At 45.5% G+C, this 20,211-nt stretch overlaps 1 protein-coding gene across 2 annotated transcripts in view; it reads left to right on the forward strand.

Moving 5' to 3' along the window:
* The first annotated feature begins 673 nt into the window (after positions 1-673).
* Positions 674-20,211, forward strand: part of LOC124297992 (uncharacterized membrane protein DDB_G0293934-like) — a 22,595-nt gene continuing 3,057 nt past the window's right edge. The window contains exons 1-3 of one of the 2 annotated variants that reach the window (XM_046749491.1): positions 674-2,355; positions 16,630-16,802; positions 19,917-20,120. In XM_046749491.1, the coding sequence (XP_046605447.1) occupies positions 1,983-2,355; positions 16,630-16,802; positions 19,917-20,120 (750 nt within the window). In that variant the 5' untranslated portion in view covers positions 674-1,982. The remainder of the gene's footprint in view (positions 2,356-16,629; positions 16,803-19,916; positions 20,121-20,211) is intronic. The other variant, XM_046749492.1, reaches the window with a different exon arrangement.

Consider the following 20,211-nt stretch of genomic DNA (forward strand, 5'->3'; position numbering starts at 1 on the left):
ATGGCCGTGTGCACCTGCATGACTGTCCGAAGAATTGAATTACTTATTCGTTGGTGTGTGAAGACGAGGCGAAGCCTCAAAGTCCAACTTTTTACCAACCATAGGTACTCGAGTTATCTAAACAGTCCAATTGTGGAGTCTAGCAGCTGGATCGCGGGTGAAAATCGATTGCACATAACCGAAGCGGCATAGTGAAAAAGCACGGTGTGGGAAAAATAATTGGCTCCTCGAACGAGAACGCGGGGTCCGTTTGTTAAGGAGGAATAATACGCGAGGAGCGATTGCTCCAATTACGAATTGAATAAGCCCAGGGAGTTATCGGTGGCGGAGGATTCGAGGGGGTTGTTTTGGTGAATAGGTGGTGGGAAGGAGCCATCTTGCGGCGGGAAGCGACCCGCGGGAGGGCTCGAGCCGTCAATTGATTCGGGTTCCACCATCCTCGGGTTCTCGAAGGGGCGGCTATTCAATTCGAGGGCAAAAAAGCATCCGGAGGGCGCGGCCTCGCTTCGTAAAAGCTCCCGCATTGGCCAGCCGATACGATCTCGTGGGAGTGCACAAGCTCCAGAGCCAATCGCGTTCCGCTGGGTGTGCGCGTTCGCATCGTGTTCCGAGTTCCAGGGATAGAGGGGATGCATCGTTTCGGCTTCCGAGCAGATTGTCCTGTGCCGTTGACTGCTCTCGCGGTCCAGTCACACCGCCACGTTCTCCTCGAATCCATTGCCCACCGTGTGCCTCGATCAGTTGGAATTTTGACGTTTGTGATACCCGAGTGATCGCCCCGACTTCGATTTACCCCAACGGACAGTGAACCGGAACGAGGTTTTCCGCCCTACCCCCGATTTTTCGCGATGTGACAAAACTGGTTTTCACCGTGGCACTCGTCGCTTGGGAAGAATGTAGGAAGCTTGAGAGGAAAAGTTGTAGCGAATTTTTTTATATTCAAGTGGCGGTTGGTGTGCAACAAGGACACGCGTGTCGTACGGTATCGTTGCTTCGTTTCCAAACTACACCGTCATCGGTGGAATAATCTTCAGTCGCAGTTACAGAGGCGACAATCGGTATCGCCGTACCGCGGTGTTGAAGAAAACAAACAGTATTTTAGAACGACGCAAATCGGTTCTTACGCGTTAATTACCCGACGAAATCATTGAGATTCAACAGTGGCTGTAGATAATTGCGGGATAACTTTCCCGTTTCGTTGAAATTTCGCCAATGATCAGTGGTTTTACAACGAGGAAGACGTTGCAGTGTTGAAAAGAAAATCAATATTGTGCTACTCCAGTGATAAATTCTCCACCGTGATGGTGTTAATTCGTTTTACTCAAAAACCAATTACTTCCGGCTAAACCGATCGAATACAAACAAACAATTGTACGTGGAACTAGCATTTCAACCGGCTGGTCAATGACCGTTAATAGCGGTACGATAATCAACGTTGACAGGTGGTTTTGAATTTTTTTCACACCACTCGAAACTGGAGCCAGCTGAACGCTGTCCGACGGCAAACGATTGCTCTCGACTCCCGATCCAGCTTTGGATTCAAAAATACTCCGAAGTGACGTAGAAGACGGAAATCTTCCATAGAGTGATTTTCAGTAGTAACGGACAGAGCTGTGCAACATGTGAGTGAACTGTGCAAAAGGGGTATGAATATCTGCAGAACCCTCGCGTAGTGCGCGTCACGACAGGCGGGATGAACGAAAAGTTGGAAGAAAAAAAACTGCATTCCACGGACCCGATGGTTGTAAGAAAAAAGTGAACACCGCTGGACACTGTCGCAAATGTCGTCAAACGAGTTGCCAAACGTTGCCAAGAGAAATTAGTCAATCGTTGGAAGTAATCGTTGCAACAATCAACACCGCGAACGATAGTATCTTTACCCTATACCGCGGAACGGCGCTGATGATAAATGCGAGTTTTGGAAAAGTCGATAAAGTAGCGGATCTCCGTCGGAGAAGAACGGCGTAAAGTTGGTACCAAAAATGGTCCTCGAACCAGGAGGTGGTCTGTCGTTCCCCCCGCCTCCTGGTGGCGGCTCTTCCGGATCCGGTGGCTCGCTGCTCGCTCCAACCCGCCTGTTCCCGAGGGCTGCGCCCGTCTTCCCGTTCCACTTGGCGGCATGGCATCCGCACCATCCGGTTCTCGGCCAGGTCCAGACCCAGGTCCAGCAGACGATGCATCATCAGGCCGCGGCGGCCGCTGCTGCGGTCAGGTTCTTCAACCACCACCACTCCCACCACCCTCATCCCGCCCTCGGGAATCACCCTCTGGGACCCGGGATCGGGGCTCATCACGCCGGGACTCATCACCTTCATCACAACGCGGATCACGGCGACGAAGACGACGACAAGAAAGGTACGGGCTCCCTTTATTCTCTCTTACACGGACTTACGCTGGTAACGCTGAACGATAAAGCCTGTCTTATTCCCGCTGGGCGATACAAATAAGTCGGGCGTCTCGCAACGCCCGGATGGCTCTAACCTTTTTTCAGTATACCTACACATGCATGCGCTGTATCAATCACCGGCCGTGATGGATCTTTTAATAAGATACTGGTAAATCGAGTGTATCGAATATGTGTAACATCGTTCAGCTGTTTTATCTCCCGGCTCAGATAACAACTGTAATGGTACAAAGTTTCTAGCTCCAGTACCCACAGCGTTTGCACTCGGCTCGGTCCGCTCATCGAGCCTAGAATATATATCGTATACTCGTTGTTGCCGCGTGGGTAGAAATTCCGTAACGGCCATTCCGAAGGATCCTCAAGTTTCGAAAATCGAACCGCGAATCGGAGCTGAAGATTATCGTTTCCCGGATCCGGCTGCAGGCTTGCGAATGCTTCGAAGTTACCGGAATCAGCGTCGGCTACGTCAGGAATCGCTCCTCCGAGGTGAATTGAATCGGGAGCAACGTGAGAAGCCTCGGAAAACCGGGCGATATTCAACGAGGGCGCGGAGCTTAATCCCCCCGAAAGAATAAACAACGGTTAGGAGCGCAAATGGGATCACGTAAAAAACAGATTTCCACCCTCCCGGTTCGCGTCTAACCTGATTCCTCCCGTCGGCGCGGGAGAGATACGGGAACCTCGTTCCCTCACCAGACACCCTCGGTTAAGCGATCCCTGGGGTGGCTTCCGAACGATCTTATGATCGACCGCGTTACCATTCCTCGGGGACCATTTTCCCAAACTATTGTTCCGGTATTCCCGAAAACGGTGCCCCGCCACGCAACTCTCCGCCGAGAAACCCAGAGCGCCAATTTCTTCACCTAACCCCTCCAACAAACTTTCGGATTAGACGTCCAGCTCGTCGTTGGTTCGGGTTTTCAGGGGGTTCGCGGCCGTCGAGAACCAGCTTCGTTATTTATCACCGCGCAGGTAGGAAATTCGGGAGTGCAGGATTTCAATCGTCGATTCGTATCAATCAGCCTCAGCCCAATTACGTGGTAGCAGCTCGTAGTATACGTGAAAACGCCTCGAGCGGATGTGCTCGGCAGTTTGATTCGGGCGGTTTTTTATTGGGCTTAGAAGAGCCGCTTCGATCGCTTTCCAACATAACATGTGTTCCGATTCCCCGTGTAGGCATAAGCGTATAATTGGCTTTGATACAGCTTGCTCTCTTTCTCCATTTCCTACAAGTGACTTGCTTTGTGCCTTTCTTCGAGATGGTCATATCGGGGTTAAGTTTCGGCGATTTTGCACCGCGTGAATTACTATTCCGAAATTAATTGTTACTTTTTCAACGCGCAAATAAAAACGGCGGTGAAACCCTTTACCACTGAAATTGTGAACCGAAGGAAAGCTTTGAAATAATCATTGTTGCGCAACCGTGCGGTCCGTTGTATAGGTACCGATATTCGTTTGTCATATATTATTCAATTTCCGGCCGACCGTATTACTGCTGGATCGTCACAAGGCGAACACTCGCTCACGTCATGCCATATTTGTTTGTTTGTCGTTTTCACCATGTAGCCACAAATATCAACCAATTTTTTATTTCTGTATTCAATGTTTAATGCGATCGTTAAATAATATCAGACACTCGTCTCTGCAATAAGTGATGTGTTTGCCCGCGTTTAAAACGTTCGGACGATAACGGTATCAACGTTATACGATGCGCTCGTATTTCAACCGACTTATCCCGCTCGCTAACGAAGTCCGTATGTCAGTAGGAACGAGAAGACAGCTCGTCTTCTACATCGCACATATTTGTGTGACGGGGAATTTCGATTTAAAAATTCACTCCAGAACTCGGCCGATCTTCCAATCGACCTTTGCCAATGAAATATCGGACCGTCTTTCGAGGTTTGTTAATTATTGTTTTATTTTTCGTTTCTTTTTTCGTCGAAACGCGTTCGCCGAGCTACGCAGCGATGTAACTGAAACTCCGAGGCTTATATCGTACCTACACGTATAAGATGTATGCGCCATAGTTGGGAGGCAGTTCTACCGTGGCTAACGAGATTTTAACAGTTGAGTTAAATTGCCGTCGATGGAATAATCACACCGACTGTCATTATCTAAGACATGTTTTAATAAAAATTTTTCTACCTTACAGCAGGTAACCTACCCATTATACAAACATCTGCGGCTAGAAATATTCAAGCCGCCGAAGCGATTCCGCACCGTTTTTCAAACAATGCCGAAGAACTCATTAATTCGTCTGCAAGTTGAAAAATGCGGCCATAAGTCATCGCGGGTCGTGTGTAAGAGTTTTTTTTTTTTTTTTTTAAATATAAAATCTGAGGTCAACATTATACGTGAAAAAGAAAAAGATATGCACATAATTCCCTCATAACTGACACGAAATCGTACACAATATGAAATAAGTAGTTCGCAATTTGCGAAATATTTTAACCGAGTCATGTACATGCATTACAACCGTTCTATAAAATTAATATATATGAAAGAAAATTATACATAATTACTGCAAAACGTGGGGAATTATATGTCGTGCACTGAGGCCAGGATCGCGGGTACATTACTTACGTGTTTTCACATCGCATCGAGTGTGCGGAATTGCTGTAGGGAAGAATTATATCAATATGGGTATATCATTGTGGCACGCATGCAGAAATTGTGCACACAAAGCTCGAGTCCCGCATTCAGACGTGGCATTAAATCAGCATTAATGATTGATTTCCGCCGTTGCAAATTCACGGTATACGTATACACAACATGTAAGCGATATTTATTCAGTTACACATATTACGGAGCATGAACTTCTCAATTCTCGATCTGCACGAGCCTCGCGGCGCTCACTTTCTCGGTCTGCGTTATACGCAAGCTCACTCTGCGAAATCGTTTCTGTAATTGTCACGACTTTAATGAGCTGAAAATTCTTATCATTGAAGTTGAACGCGGACGCTATTTGAATCCAATGAAAAGCATGCTACGCCCAAAAAACGAAACATTGTTGAATCTACCAAATACGACGACAAAAACGGCGTGTCGTGTCAAAAGACTTAGTTTTACTTTACGCAAATTATTGTTCTCGGGACTTTTTTGTCCGATCGCAAATAACGTTTCTTTCTTCGCCATATTTGACAAAATTCAACGAATCCTTTTTTCTCTGCGTGTACAATTTCTCAAAGTGACGATTGTGTCGAGTAATAATAAAATAAATAAATAAAAAAAAAAAAAAAATGAAATGAAAACGAAATTTCATCTCGAAAAGGAGGAAAGTTCCAACCTCGTACGATAATCGGAATATAATCCTCGAAGAAGCACGAGGCTCGTAATATGCGGCGGTAAACAATTATGGCTAGGAGATTAGCCCCTCTTCCCTTCGCGTATGATTGGTGTCCCTTGGCCTGGCCCAGAGCATTATAAGCTCGTTGTCGGGTTCCTAGGCGTCCGGGGTCCCTGGGAGCTGGAAAGGTGAGTCCCGGGTTCGCGACAAGAAGGCAACAAAGGAGCCGTCGTCGGTAATAACTTAATTTAAGCTCTAAACTACAGTTTAATAATATTCCGAGCGTTGGCGAAGAAGCCGGAGGCCCGCGGTATACTCTTCCTTGACAATCTCCATTTCCTGCGTCCGTTCGATCGATGTATCTCCGCATGCTTCGCTATGCCCTCTGAATCGCACGTCCAGACACCCTGGACACGAGCTTGAATCGAGGAGCCCGCAATTTCGGAGCCGTCGTTAACACTGCCTGTCGTTGGTCAAAACCCGTTTTTTTTTTCCGCCTGCATGCCGACATAAGTTATTCCTTCTCTAAAATGAAATTGAATCCGTTTGAATGAGAGTAGATATGTATACAACAGTGTACGTGCGTGTGGTTGAGAGAGAAAAAGTTGAGAGAAACGCGTTTGGAAAATCCGAACGTAATTATATCATTTTCTAGTAGCAAAAACGTTACGATTTAACCTTTACAATTATATCAATTTATCACGAATCTATGGACTTTTTTTCATGCTCTCGGAAGTCTTAGCTACGTCCGATCATTTATTTTCATTATCTTTTCAAGTTACATGCTCCTCTGTTTTCTGCATGCGAAGGTATGAAAATGTACGACCAAAAATTGAACGGACCAATTAAATTTTTTTTTTTTTTTCGTTTCTGGGCGTGTGTGTCTAGCGATGCCAATTAATATTAATTATGCAAACGTGGCTGAGATGTATAATTATTATAGGATCGCGTGATAAATAACGATTCTAATTATCTGCAAAGAACTAGATATGTATCTCTGTATATGTGTATACAATATATAATATTATACATCGTTTGTGAAGAAAAAGTTGATTGATATTTCAGCCAACGTCAAACGGCGAAACAATTTGCACGTACCTAATACCGTATATTTGCTAATGATATAAGTATACATCGTATACAGTGTATATTAATTCCGAATCAAACTTTCGTTTCGCGTTCTATGGTTACAGTCTGGCGCATATGGAGTTCCGTATGTTCTTGGACTGAATATAATTACAAAAAAACTCAAGCAGTCCCTTGTTATGCAAACTCTACGATGGTAATTATTTTCACATACTCTTTCTATTCACGAACAAGATTATATTACAGATCGAATCGATCGTACCGACTGCGCAAACTTTTTACTTCGCTATAAATTTCCATCGTGTTTCTATAAATTTTACAGTGTGTAGAATTTAATGACGACGATGATTGAAGGAAAAGAGGAAAAGCTAAGGTTGAATAGAAAGAGCAAGAAAAGAAGGAATAAAGCGACTACCGCAAATTGTCGATGCCGTGCGACACGATCGCGTAACACGTGAATCCGAAGGCGTGTCCTTTGCCCCCTGATGATTGCACGTAGCTCCCTCATTCCTGAGTTTCTTTTTTACCTTTTACCTCGAGAGTGGGAGAGAGAAAGAGGAGAGGAGAAAAAACAAGAAATTTGGTCGAGTGAGCACCGCCAGCCAATAACCGTGAGTCGATATAAATATACCAATAGAATATGAAACGAACTGAACAATCATTATTTTCGGCACGCGTTTAGTCTGCCCTCCGCCATCACCGTTTAACGACACATATTCACGAGTCGTACATGTGTACAATAACTATACGTATACGTGCGTGATTCAAGGATCGAAGTAAGAGTTGGATAAAAGTTTTAAACGTCAGAGGGACACGCGTGGTTTATTATCGCGGGGGGAGAGGTGATTTGTTTTTTTGACACAGTGCAAAAAATGTCGCGTGAATTATAATCGACTTGACCGCGGTTGAGTGAGAAATTTTTGCTTGACATATCAGCATGGGGCAAAAAAATAACACGAACGAACTGGAGCCTTTGCGTATTTAACTTCACACGTTCGTAGGCCCGGCGACACCTTAATTTTCACGCCAAAGGAAGGCGAGTAAAAAGAAAGAGAAGAAGAAGAAAAATAAAATGAATATAACGAGGAAACGAGAGTAAAAATAAGCGTAGGTCCGAAAGTCACGATCAGGGTTCGCTTGATCGCCGTGGCGTGCTTCGCGGGGTAAAAGAACCGCGTTGCTGTGGTCACGATATGGAATTAGGCGGAAAACAACTGATTGTAAGATCGTTGCAGCTGACGTCGGACGAATCTTGCCGGCAACTCGATGCGGGGCCATCTACGTCAACGTCGACGTCCAATCTTCACGCGCATCCGCCGAACTCGTTTCATTCGACTTGACGTCTCCTTTTACGTCGCTGTAAATCACCATCGTCGCAACAGATAAAGAAAGAGAAAGAGAGAGAGAGAGAGGGACCCTTTACAGCCGAAAACTGGCTCTTAATACCCTCGAATAGCCTGGTGTGGTACCTAGACGTAAGATCTGCCATTCAACGTAATCAACTCGGGAAATCGTTTGCGTAGCCTTATTACTCGACGCGTGAGCTAATTAAACCATCGATTAATGCCCTCAGGAATTTCCGACTTGGTTTTAAAAAAAAATCTATTCTTGGTATTTCTCTACCGTTTGGAAGAAGAGATCAATCGGACAGTGTCTGCACTCGTTTACAGTTTCGTGCTCCACGCTTTGTACGCTTGGAGAAAACGCGCGGTATAATGTTGTAAAGAAGTGAAATATACGGGCTTCATATGTATATCATTATTCAATTCTAATCAAGACTTGTATTCACGCTAACGAAAGTAATTTGTTCTACATTCAATTTGTGGTTCATTATACGCGTGGTATATACACTGAGGGAAATTTAAAAGTAGGAAACTAGATTTCACGAACAATTATTACACGTTCTTATTACATCGATTTTCAGACACTCGATCGTTCGGTCTTATCGGTTTATAATATAAACCGCGAGGCTGTTCGTTGAACCAGAAAATAAACGTACTTTTATACTACTCAGACAAAGTGTTCATTATCCGTAATGATCATCTCGAACACATCAATGTTCACTTAGGAGCGAAGTATAAAATAAAAAGAACAAAAAAAAAAGAAAATACTACCAAGCCGCCTACGCGAATCTCAATTTAAACAGCTTCGGACTAATCTTTCGAATTTCTATTTCTTCCTCTTTACTATTGCATGTGCGCAAGCTGTCGGAACGAGGGGCGCGATGCGTTCTTGCGAATTACCGCACATGCGCGATGGCTCCCGCATCAATTACTCGCTGCTGGAGGATCGGAATGGGCGGAGTATATCAGCGTGAATGTTCTATTTCATCGCAGCGAGTGGGTGACGGTATACATACTTTGACAATACGCGGTGATACTTGTATCGATTGCCGGACGATATTAACAGAGTTGAGAAAACAAATTGGTACTAAGAAAAATAAAAAAGAAAAAAAAAAAAATAAATAAAACTTTCGCAGTCGTTCAACGGCCAAGATCTGCCCAACTATTCAATACCACGCTGCGAAAATAGCACACACGTACTTGACAAATCGTACAAATAAATACACTTATACGCAACGCGAAACAAGTAACGTCTTCCACGCAACGACGCGTTCGTAACGGGGGATGGAAGAAAGGAATTGTAAGGTGTTTAGTATTCGCCGTGGCACGCAAGGCGGCAGTCTTCCCGCCCTCGTGGCTGGCCGGGCAGCTTCATAACTCAAACTATTTAATTAATGTTTTATCTCCGTTGTATTTTCCTCTTTTCTTTCCCTCACTTTCCACTTCTCTCTTTTTCTTCCGTTACCTAGTTTTTATTCTTAGGTGGTTCCGTTTTTTTTTTTTTTTTTTAACTATTTCTTTTTTTCTTCTCGTTTCGCTTTTTGTTGTTGTTCGTATTTTTTTGCTCCAACGTCCCATCCGCGCGATAAGCAGGGCACCAATTAGGCGTACCCCACCGACAAAAAGGGCCGGTATGAAGTCAGTTTGTCGCGCTGTCTATACAACGTATAAGCAAAGAGACAAAAGATACGTCAGCCTAGAGACTAGATACAGCGTTGCTCGGTGAGATAGCGACGATGCGACGGTCCGTTTTTTTACCCTCCGTTTTACTCGAGCTTCAAAGATTTTTACACCCCACCCAATTCCCGAAATCACGCGCTACCGATCTAGGAATTGTGTATACACCCTGACTTTGCCACTCGCGCGCTTATCGCTTGACACTGTGCATGTTATAATGTTAAGCGTCGCAGCGTTTTCCGCTCTGACAGCAATATTATCATTGATCCAACAATTATAAACTTTACAATGGCGAACAGCTTTGTGATTAAAAGAAGTGCTAACACGAAATTTTTGGGCACCGCATGCGAGTATTAATCTCTTTCGTCGTGCGTGAGTGAGTTCACTTCGCTTTGCGACAGCTTTCGCGTTTGTCAGAGAGCTTTGTTCCTTTCTATAATGCTATCGCGTTTGAAAACACGAAATTGTTTGGGCGAATTTCGTCGCCGATAAGACCGGGAAGGAATTCAATTCAATTACCCGTTTCACCTTACAACCTTATTCGGTAGTTAACGACGAATTAACTTCCGTCGAGCGCTCTTTTCCTCGCCGTTCATCCGAATCGATTATTTTCGGTGTATAAATAGAAATCGCGATTCTGCTCTCGTCTTGTCGAGTAATCGCCGCAAGAGGTTTGAATTTACATGCGTAATAATCGGCGGGACGTCGTCGTTCGACGATGTCGACAAGATTTGGGCCTGATTGGATTCCCGATTTTTCCGCTCTCCTCGGATTACTTCGGTAAACCGAACGCGGATTATCGGCCTGATCCTCGGCCGAATTACAAGCTCTTCGACTACACGAATGAGCAAAAAGTTCGATTCTCGGTCGCGCGAGACGACGCTCAGCGAAAAGAGGCCCGTCCATTATCAGAGGCGAGGCAACCCTTAGCGGTAGCCGGTATTAAGCATGCGAGCTTGACGGAGGAAAAGGGGGTTGAGCAACGGACGCCGAGGTGCCCAAGGATCGCACGCAAAGGCATTAATATATAATTAACCGACCGCGCTCGAAGATCATATCTGAAAGCCTTCTTATCGTCCCCGCGCTGCAACCCAACGGCCAATATACCTACACCTACTTACCTTCACGGTGCACGTTGCAAAAGTGTATACCAGGCTGCGAACACGTGTCCGTAACGATCAACGAACCTTGGATCATCGCGTCACGACTGCCGGGATTTCGGGTCGCACAATCGTGTACGGTTTATTTTTACGGGATTTATTCGCCGATAATTCGCGTCGAAATATACCGATGTTTTCAATTTTTTATTCAAAGATGCGAACGCGTTCGGTATCCTGTTTTATCGCGAGCGCGGCGCGACGTCTTTTATTGATTATTAGATCCGAACAATAACCGGTATTTCATTTCCTACCGTATACAATGCGATAAATTAAGAACTCGTTGCGAACCGGTGGAATTAACCTGCAGACTTGGTCGATGAGGCGAGACAAATTTACTGTCATTTTATTGAAATGAAATTATATTCCGCATGGGTTGTATGCGTATTAATATACCTGTACACACTTGAAAGTTGTTCAACTTGTAAATTAAAAAACTATGATTTACGAGCCGACGTTGCAGAGTCGGAATTCCAACCTCGAGTTTAAATTGAACCATCATGGTAAAAAGTGACGCTGAATTTATTAGGCGATAATCAATTCCAAGACTGCCTCCGAAATTCATATTTCTAATGTCAATTGACCAGCCGCGATTTATTCCCAACGTAATTCTCTTTCCCTCTATACACGGATTAGTACAGATTCGGAATCGAGGCGATTTTAGAAAAATGTCCAACTTTCCTCACGCATTATAATTGGGCGGAGAAAGACGGCGCGTGAAAGCTACGCTGCAGCGATAAATTGTTAAAAGTATTTTTTGAAAAACGTTGCTGGTACGGTGCGGCTGGTTCCGCCTGGCGGCGTGTATATCGGGGCCAGGCAGCGCCGACCGGTGTCTGAGATATTTAATTCAAACTCGTATCCGATGTGAGAAGAAGAACAAGAATGAGGAGAAGGAGAGGAAGAAGAAGAAGAAGAAGAAGAAGAAGAAGAAGAAGAAGAAGAAGAAGGGCCGAGGGCGGGGCGAGGCAGTTCTCGCCAAGGGGTTGGGGTGAAAACGGGCGTCAGAAGGATTGATGGCGTCTAGATGCAAATGCGGTAAACTCGCACGCAAGCCGAACGAACCCACCTTCCGACGCCTCACACCACTTAACGCCTTACAGCTTAATAATCTCTCGCAGCCAAGTGACGTGCATATTGCTTTATTATTCAACTTGTTTCGGTAAATGCGTGTGTAGAAAAAAAGGCAACCCGCGCCCCGCCGCGTTATCCTTAATTTGACATTTTAAGGGTATATTCGAACCGCTGCCTGCACGCGCTGTCGAACGCTTTGGGAAAGAATTAGGAGGGCGGAATAGACCGGCGTGACGAGAAGAAAAAAAAAACAAAAAAAAAACAAACATTTTTTTAACGACCATCGATGTAAGACCGTCGATAATCAATTTGGCACTCCGATGCGTTGCACTTCTTAATTAAGCTCGTACAAGTCGTGAGCTCTAGGTGTAAAATATACCGACAGTATTATTGATGCCGGTGATTAGCGGTTGATGCTGAATACATATTTATTAGTCGTATGGATAATAATTATATGCGCACCTAGTTCGTGCCCGCGTTACATTAAGGTTGCGGTGTGTAAGGAACTGGCCCGAGGTGAACGCTGTGATCGTTTAATTAGCGCGTTCCGAGCTCGAGGTAAGAGCGGGGGATGTGATAATTGCGTAATTTTCATCTCGAAATCTAGCCTGTCCTTAGAGGCGGATACGACTCGGTTTAGTCGAACGAGTCTTGGAGGACGAGCCAGAGCTCGCAGCTCGCGCTTTCAGCGGGAACACTTAAGCGGCACTTTGCGCTCCTGGCTCACACTTTACGGGGCTTAAGTCAGAGTTTAAACTCTCGCTCCATATTCCGCAAAATTTCAAACCCGCCGCGTGCAGCGCGCGGTCCAGGAAACCCGAACCTTGCCAAGAAGGCCATGTTTTATGCATCGCGGGGCTTAACGAGCGAGCAACATTCGCTGCAACTTCTTTCCGCAGAGCTATGGAGAAAACGCAATTTCCGGATAGTGAAACGTAGAGGAGGTGCCTGAGGAAAATGAGGAAATGTTAAGCCGGTGGGCGCAAAGGTGGTGTTGTACCAACGCGTTACATATTTCACGCGGCAATGAATTGAGTCGACGAACTTTTCGTCCGCTATATATCGAGTTACGTTTCCCGCTCGTACCTGCAGCCGTCAAATTTTCACCCGCTGCCAGGCACTTCGCTCTCCGTAAGGTGTATAACGCCGCTTTTATTCTCTCATCTCGACGTGTCCGCGGATAATTTCACTTTAATTGTACGGTATTTTCGGTGTACGAGTCGGCTTATTAAACGCCTTGAGCTAACACGCTATCCCGTACTTTGACTATTATCCCTATATGCTGCGATGGTCGTACACTCGTATAACGTTATATATTATACTGTAACACGTTTCTCTCCTTCTTTAATTTTCGTTATTATTATTCGCTTCTACGTAGGTATATAATATATGATTTTAGTGCTGCGACACTAAATTACATCACTAAGTACTTCAGGGACCGATCTATCGAGCGCTTCCAACTTACACGTAAAAAAGTGAATTAAAAACTATTGTATTATTGGTAAGCGAGAGTTTCCTTTTCTCTTTTAAAGCCGAATGGTTTTTTCTTTTCTTTCGTTGAAATCATGACGTTAATCGTTGCAACGAAACTCCGCGTAAAGATTTCATTTACTGAGAAAAAGAAAAATAAATTTATGTGGCTAGAAGGAAGGTATTTATACATAAAAAAAAAAAAACGTTTTCGTCTTCGCTCGATCTGCAGTAAAAAAAAAAAAAAAAAATAAAACCACGACCGATTCGTAACGTTTATTTTGAAACCTCGTATAAATACATCAGCGAAGGGATGAAAGAAATTGGTAAAAAGTTGAAGTATAATGGGTTTTTCCAGATAAAAAGAAAAAAAAAAAAAACGTACGGGAACAATAAATACGAAGTATACAGCAATTGGAAATAATTACCGACACGCGTAAGCAACCGGATACAGGGGACCGAAAAATATTATATCCCTGATCACGATCGGCCGCAGGATTAATTATTTTCCGCGGATTCATCAGCTGTATCGACCGGATGTCAATGATGGATACTTAAACCGAGTGTCTCTTGTTTGTCGCGGGTGTTTATTAGAGAATATAAATTGTCAATAATAACAGTCCCGATAGACGGTGTCCCGAAGCGTCCGGAGTCAGGGAGCCGATACAAATTGTTTGTAATTACGCGGATTAATGCATACGTTCGAAAATAAAGTAAAAAGAAAATGTTTGCCGGACGAGCCACTCGCGTCGATCTCCCCTCTTTTATCCGCAAGAAGCGTCACGCTCGTAACGCCAAAGAGGAGAGAACCGGGAGGGATGGAGATCCGGAACGCGAGGAACAGTGCCAGAAGAACGCAGGCTCAGCTCCTCCTCGTCGTACCTCCAGCACACACGTGAAAGAAGCCGGAGGAGTTAATTTCGTTCGAGATACAGCGACCGGCAGCTGCTGCAGACGGTCAACGAGTCGGCCAAGATCCTCGTACGCGTGTATTATCTGTTATACCTATTTTTTCCCCCGTCCTGCAGAAGCGTTTCATCTCACCTAGATAAAGCATCGCGGGCTTTAGACGTTTCGTCCCGTTGCCTTCGTGGCGGGAAGAATTAGTCCTCGATATAAGCCGCGGGGGAAACTGTGGACGTATGGCATGTTTATCGCGCATTTCTAGGATAATTTTTTTCAAAATTCCCCCGCACGTGATATCCGCCGCACTGGGTACGTTAGGTACGTGTGAATGTACACGAATGTATACACATACGTAAACGCGTTTCGTAAGCGACAAATATCTCCGGTTAATTTAAATAAATATCCGTTAAATAACTCCCCGTTATATGTTATATACTGCACTGGGCGAGAAACGCTGCAGCGCAGCGTCCGTAACGCTTTTATATCGCCCGAATTCTTTTCGGGGCATATTATACGAATGTACGATAATTTTCATATTTGGTATCACCTAATTAACCGTCGAACGGTTCGCTCCGTCTTCTTTTTCCTCATTAGGCCCGGACGGTGGAATTTCGTTGAGCGACACGAGTCGGGGAAAAACACGCTTCGCGCGCTGCCGTATCGGTGATAAATAAAAGGAAAAAAAAAAAAAAAAAAATGTGAACGGATAGAAATGCGGGATAAACGGGCGGAGGGCGGGAAACGCTGGGTAATATCACGTGTCGCGATGGCGTATGATAGCTGATATCGTTTTCGAGGCGGGATTTTTCAGACATTCAATTTCAAAAAGTTGAATTAAAAGAAACGAGGAAACGGACCGACGCCCTTTACGACCCCGTGAAAGCACCGCCTTTACGGAGTCATCCGTTTTCCCGAAATTGCCGAGACTTTCTAAGTAAAGTTGAGCTATTTCGGCCAGGAAGGGAAAATTACCCCCGTCAAATTCCGCGAGTCGACATCACGAGCCGCGCTCTCTGTTAGACGAGCGTAACTCTCGAAATCGCAGACAGTCGATGTACTTATGAAGGAACTGGAAGATCATCCACTGCGAAAATTACGGCTATTCAAATTTCTTGATAACGAAATAATAATGTTAAATTATATTATAGTTTGCTTTGTCACGTGCAAAAATTGCTTGCGAAAAGTTGCTTGTATTTGTAATTTTTTTTTCTTTTTTCCCTTTTGTCTCTCTTTGTTTTTTCCGTCTATTCTCGAGCGGCGAAAATAGGGGAGTCGAGATGCTCGGTCGATACGTGGCGCGTCGCGTTCGTTCAATTCCATATTTTTCCTCGAGAAAGAGAAGGAGAGATAAGCAAGCCCCCCACCCTGCACGCGGGTCCATCATAATTCCGGATCTTTTATTCAATTCTGCAAAATAGCATTAGCATACATATAGGTCCAAAACAATCGAGAGCAGAGATCCCTCGATTGATAATGCGGAACGCAGATAGCCGCTCGTAAAATCATGAAATTCTATGTATATTCAATATCCGCCTAGCGTTTGTTTCTTATCGAATAGGGTCAGGGTAAGGGAACTAATTTTATTGACAATGAGATATGCAGAGATTCGATTCTTATTCACTATACCTTGTACGTAATACTTTGCGCCGGAAAAAAACAACGTTTCGACAATACGTTTTTCTCTTTTCTCACTATAATATTTTTTTTACCACCGCATTAAGCGATTTTCGAGTAAGATTTATACAAACATCTAGTATGAATCGCATTAGCTACTTTCAAAGCTCCGCCTGGTGGATAATTTTCAACTACAGCATATGATAAAAAAAAAAAAAAGATTCACTTATTGTGAGTTATCTACAGATATACACAATTAATCGGTAGTTACGATCTTGCTAGCCTGCTTTCACTCGTAAGAGCTTACTCAAAAGCTTCGTAAGTTACGCAACGCACACTCTCGGTAAAATAATTTATCACGGTGATTGAAATTTAATTACCGTCTGGTACGGTTGTCTAAAATTCAGAAACACTTGTGCCACGAACTATCTTCGGCATCGATTATATTCTACGCTCGAATAATTGTTTCGAACTGCTAAATACGTGTAATACGATGGGGGGGAAGAGAAGCGAAGATGGAGAAAAAGAATTCTCGCGTGTGTAAACGATGTAAATCCCATATGCACGCATGTCGCGAGTACTCATTACCGGATTTTTTTCTTCCTGTTACAGGGTGCGACGGTGAGTCGGACGAAGGTGGAAGCAAGCGGCGAAGAAGTAGAACCAATTTTAACAGCTGGCAATTGGAGGAATTGGAAAGGGCGTTTCTGGCCAGTCATTACCCGGACGTATTTATGAGAGAAGCCCTGGCGGTGAGACTGGACCTGAAGGAAAGTCGCGTCGCTGTAAGTCGATCTGCAATTCTCTCTTATCGAACGGATTCCCTCTAACATACTAATTCCATGATTCCGGATATCGTTGAAGGACAATGGGAGGTGATAATCAGCTCTGCGCTTATTTCCGAGCACCGCGATTCTCTCATCCCGTCTCGGTTCGTCGACGATGGCGGGACGAATCCTTTTTCCCGCGGTATTTTTTAACTCGGGATCCGACGCGGCGCGTCTCGGGGCGGGAAGAAGAAAGGACAAAGTGGCGTTTTCGCTGCCATGTCAGATTCGCGTGCGTTCCGATTGACTTTACACATCGGGCGAGATCCCGGGAGTCGGGAGATCAAGAGGGCCGATAGGCGTGAATTTAAAGTGACTCGGGTCCGTTAAGGGTCGACTATGGTCCGCAGTGACGCCCCGAGGGTGCGGGATAGCCGCTTTCTATAACCTTTGACCCCCGAGACTCCCCAGTGGGCAGTTATCCCATCTGCTCTTTCGCTCTCCGAAGTTGGATGCCTGCCCGAAGAAAAACATCAACGATTTCCTCCGAGCTATTCACCGATTCTTCTTTCTTCAAAAACCGCTTCGTTCACTCTGCAGGCGCATTCGTCTGACATTATGGGAGTTACTTAACACCTACGCCGGCCATTATCGTCTTCAAACTTTTCATTATACCCGCTCAGATTTATTATTCTTCACGCTTACCGATTCGCCCAACCATCGATTATGTGGAAGCATCTTTCTCGTTAACTTGCGTAACTTCTCGAAATTTGAATCTCCGGCTGCACTTAGTTGTGACTAATTATCCTCTCGATATTTGTAATACTTGGACAGTTGAAGCGATGGACTGAAGACTTTTTTTCTCAGTACGTCCTCATTTTTATTCTCGAATTCTAGAGACTGTTTCTTTTTTCATTTTAAAAGTAATAATTTCCATCCACGAGTAACAGTCGTACTAATATAAGAGTATCTAAATTTATATTAAATATTATACCATATTCACCAACGATGTTCAGGTATTTCAAAACACTCAAAAAATGAATTATTCATCAGCGATGCCGAAACAGAAAACAAATTTCAAAAACTTCAGCAACTGTACACAGCTTGCGTTATAACCGCGATAGAAAATCCTGTAGAAAAATATTCGAAAATGTTCTTGACGCGATCTGCCAGAAATCGGAGTCCTGTCAGCGGGTGACACTCGAAACTCGGAGTCGGGTGCTTCTATTAGCGTTTTGTCGGAGGCTTAGTTTGACGATTCGGATGCTGACAGACGCGCGCCAACTGTTCGAACGAGTCCGCAGAGTTTGCGTCGAGGTTGAAGATAAGAGTCGCGTCTTGATTATCGTCTAGGTCTGGACCCAAGGGAGAATCCGTCGATGTGCAGTCGGGAACACTGTTTCGTTATGTCCTTATCTAATCAGCAGATCCCTAAACGATGTCACCGACTGCACGAAACGTTATCCTGGGGATCGGCATGTGTTCGTCCTGCGAGTGTCCTCCTTGTGTGCGTGTGACACGTACTGACCTAAACGGTGCGCGGATAGAGTCGTACACATGCCGAGGGGCGATTGAACCGTGGCGAGACTCGGGACACATGCGCCATTGTGAAAACGCATCCGAGCGCATCAATGCGCACATAAATATGTCCCGGACCTCGGTCAGCTCCTGTACCCTGCGGAGCCAACCGTAACCAACGAAACGTGACACGTCGCGTGTCTGTGACGTGCTTTTCCAACTTTCCGGAACTTGACGGTTATCACCTGTGCCATCCCGCACTCACCGCTTTAACTTGTATCGCTCGTTGGTCGGTTTCAACGAACCCAATTGCATGCAGCATGCTTTCGGTTCGAGGTGTGATCACGAATCATTGGAAATTTAGCCCTTACAATTGCGTCCTCCAGTGTTAAGAACGATTTCTTACACAGTGGAAAATACATTGGTACTTGCGAAAGGACGCGAGTGACGCGATATTTTGTTACGATACTGTATCATTAAAGAGTTACGCTCACTTTGAGCACTGCAATTGTGAAAAAAATCGCTTCCGAGTTCCTGGTGTCGGTAACAAGTCCTAATACTGATTGTAAACACCCCTCGGCTTTGAATGGCACGAGTCGACTGACGTGCGGACGGATTTCGTCTGGCCCTTATTACAGGCTCTATGTCTACAGACGTATCTAGGTACGCGGTGCGATCGTCGAGCCGTGAAATTGACCGCCGTGTCACCCTCCGCTTTCTATCCAGCTCCGAATGGCTTCGGAAGAACAAGCTTTTCGTCGTTGGTTCACGGAGTCTTACCACTGTCACGGTGCTTACTCTCAAGCCTCCAGATGCATTCGCACGCGGAAAGTAATGATTAGTGAATGTCGTTGATGATCGTACGAAGGACCGGATGCGGACAGTACAGAAACATCACTGGCGTAGAAAGGATTGAAATAGGGTCACGCGAGAATTGCGAAGTGAGAAAGAAAAGTACCGCACGCGGGGAGTCGTTTCTTCTCCATTTCGAATCGGGGGCATTAGGTATTTCGGGTGAAAAAAGCACCGGCCACGAGAGGAAAATAGCGAAATTAGCCGGGGTATCAGGGCGAAGATCGGCCTGAGTCCTGTTTGGTAAGCATTGAACCGAAACAAGTGTATTAAGCGAAGAATGGGCTGTGCAAGCGCACGCGGTCCCCGTAATGCGGCGGTACACGGCAGTCAAGAATTAAGTACCAAAAGCTCGCGCGGCTAATTCCCTCCGTAATTACAATCACAGCGTTTTCTCATTAGCCTGAACCAGCGCTCGAGTGTTATAAAACACTCTTCGCGAGGAGCTTGCGGCCCGAGTTGCTCGCCGAGAGCTGGGAACCACCGTAAGTCTATTGATCTGAGCCTCGCGTGCACCAGCGCCACTTACCGCCCACGGCCACCCCCGCAACTGATGTCTTCATCCCGCACCAATTTCGCTGCCCCGACCGATACCGGGTCCCACAACCGCGACTTAACGACCCGTCTCCGTCGGCCGGTTCCCGGAGGCGATTCGCGACGCCGGTCTCGAGCTTTTCCTCGTTTTCCGGGAGCACCTGCTCTTCGCACACGGTCGACGCTTTTGATGCGCCATAAGCGTGCGTTTCTCCGTTCTTGTTGCAGGTGTGGTTTCAGAACCGTAGAGCCAAGTGGAGGAAGAAGGAGCACACGAAAAAGGGCCCCGGACGACCGGCGCACAACGCGCATCCCCAGAGCTGCAGCGGGGAGCCGATTCCTCCGGAGGAGCTTAGGAGGAAGGAGCGGGAAAGACGGCAGAAGAAATTGCTCAAGGCTCTTGAGAGACAGCAACGGAAGCTCGCCGCCAAGGTAACAATCGACGCGTTCATCACGGAATACAGAATCGAGTGGTAAACGGAACAGGGAAAGTTTTACGTACCTTGTGCAGGATGACGTCAAA

This window comes from Neodiprion virginianus, chromosome 2, assembly GCF_021901495.1.
Source record: "Neodiprion virginianus isolate iyNeoVirg1 chromosome 2, iyNeoVirg1.1, whole genome shotgun sequence".
Classification (NCBI taxonomy): domain Eukaryota; kingdom Metazoa; phylum Arthropoda; class Insecta; order Hymenoptera; family Diprionidae; genus Neodiprion; species Neodiprion virginianus.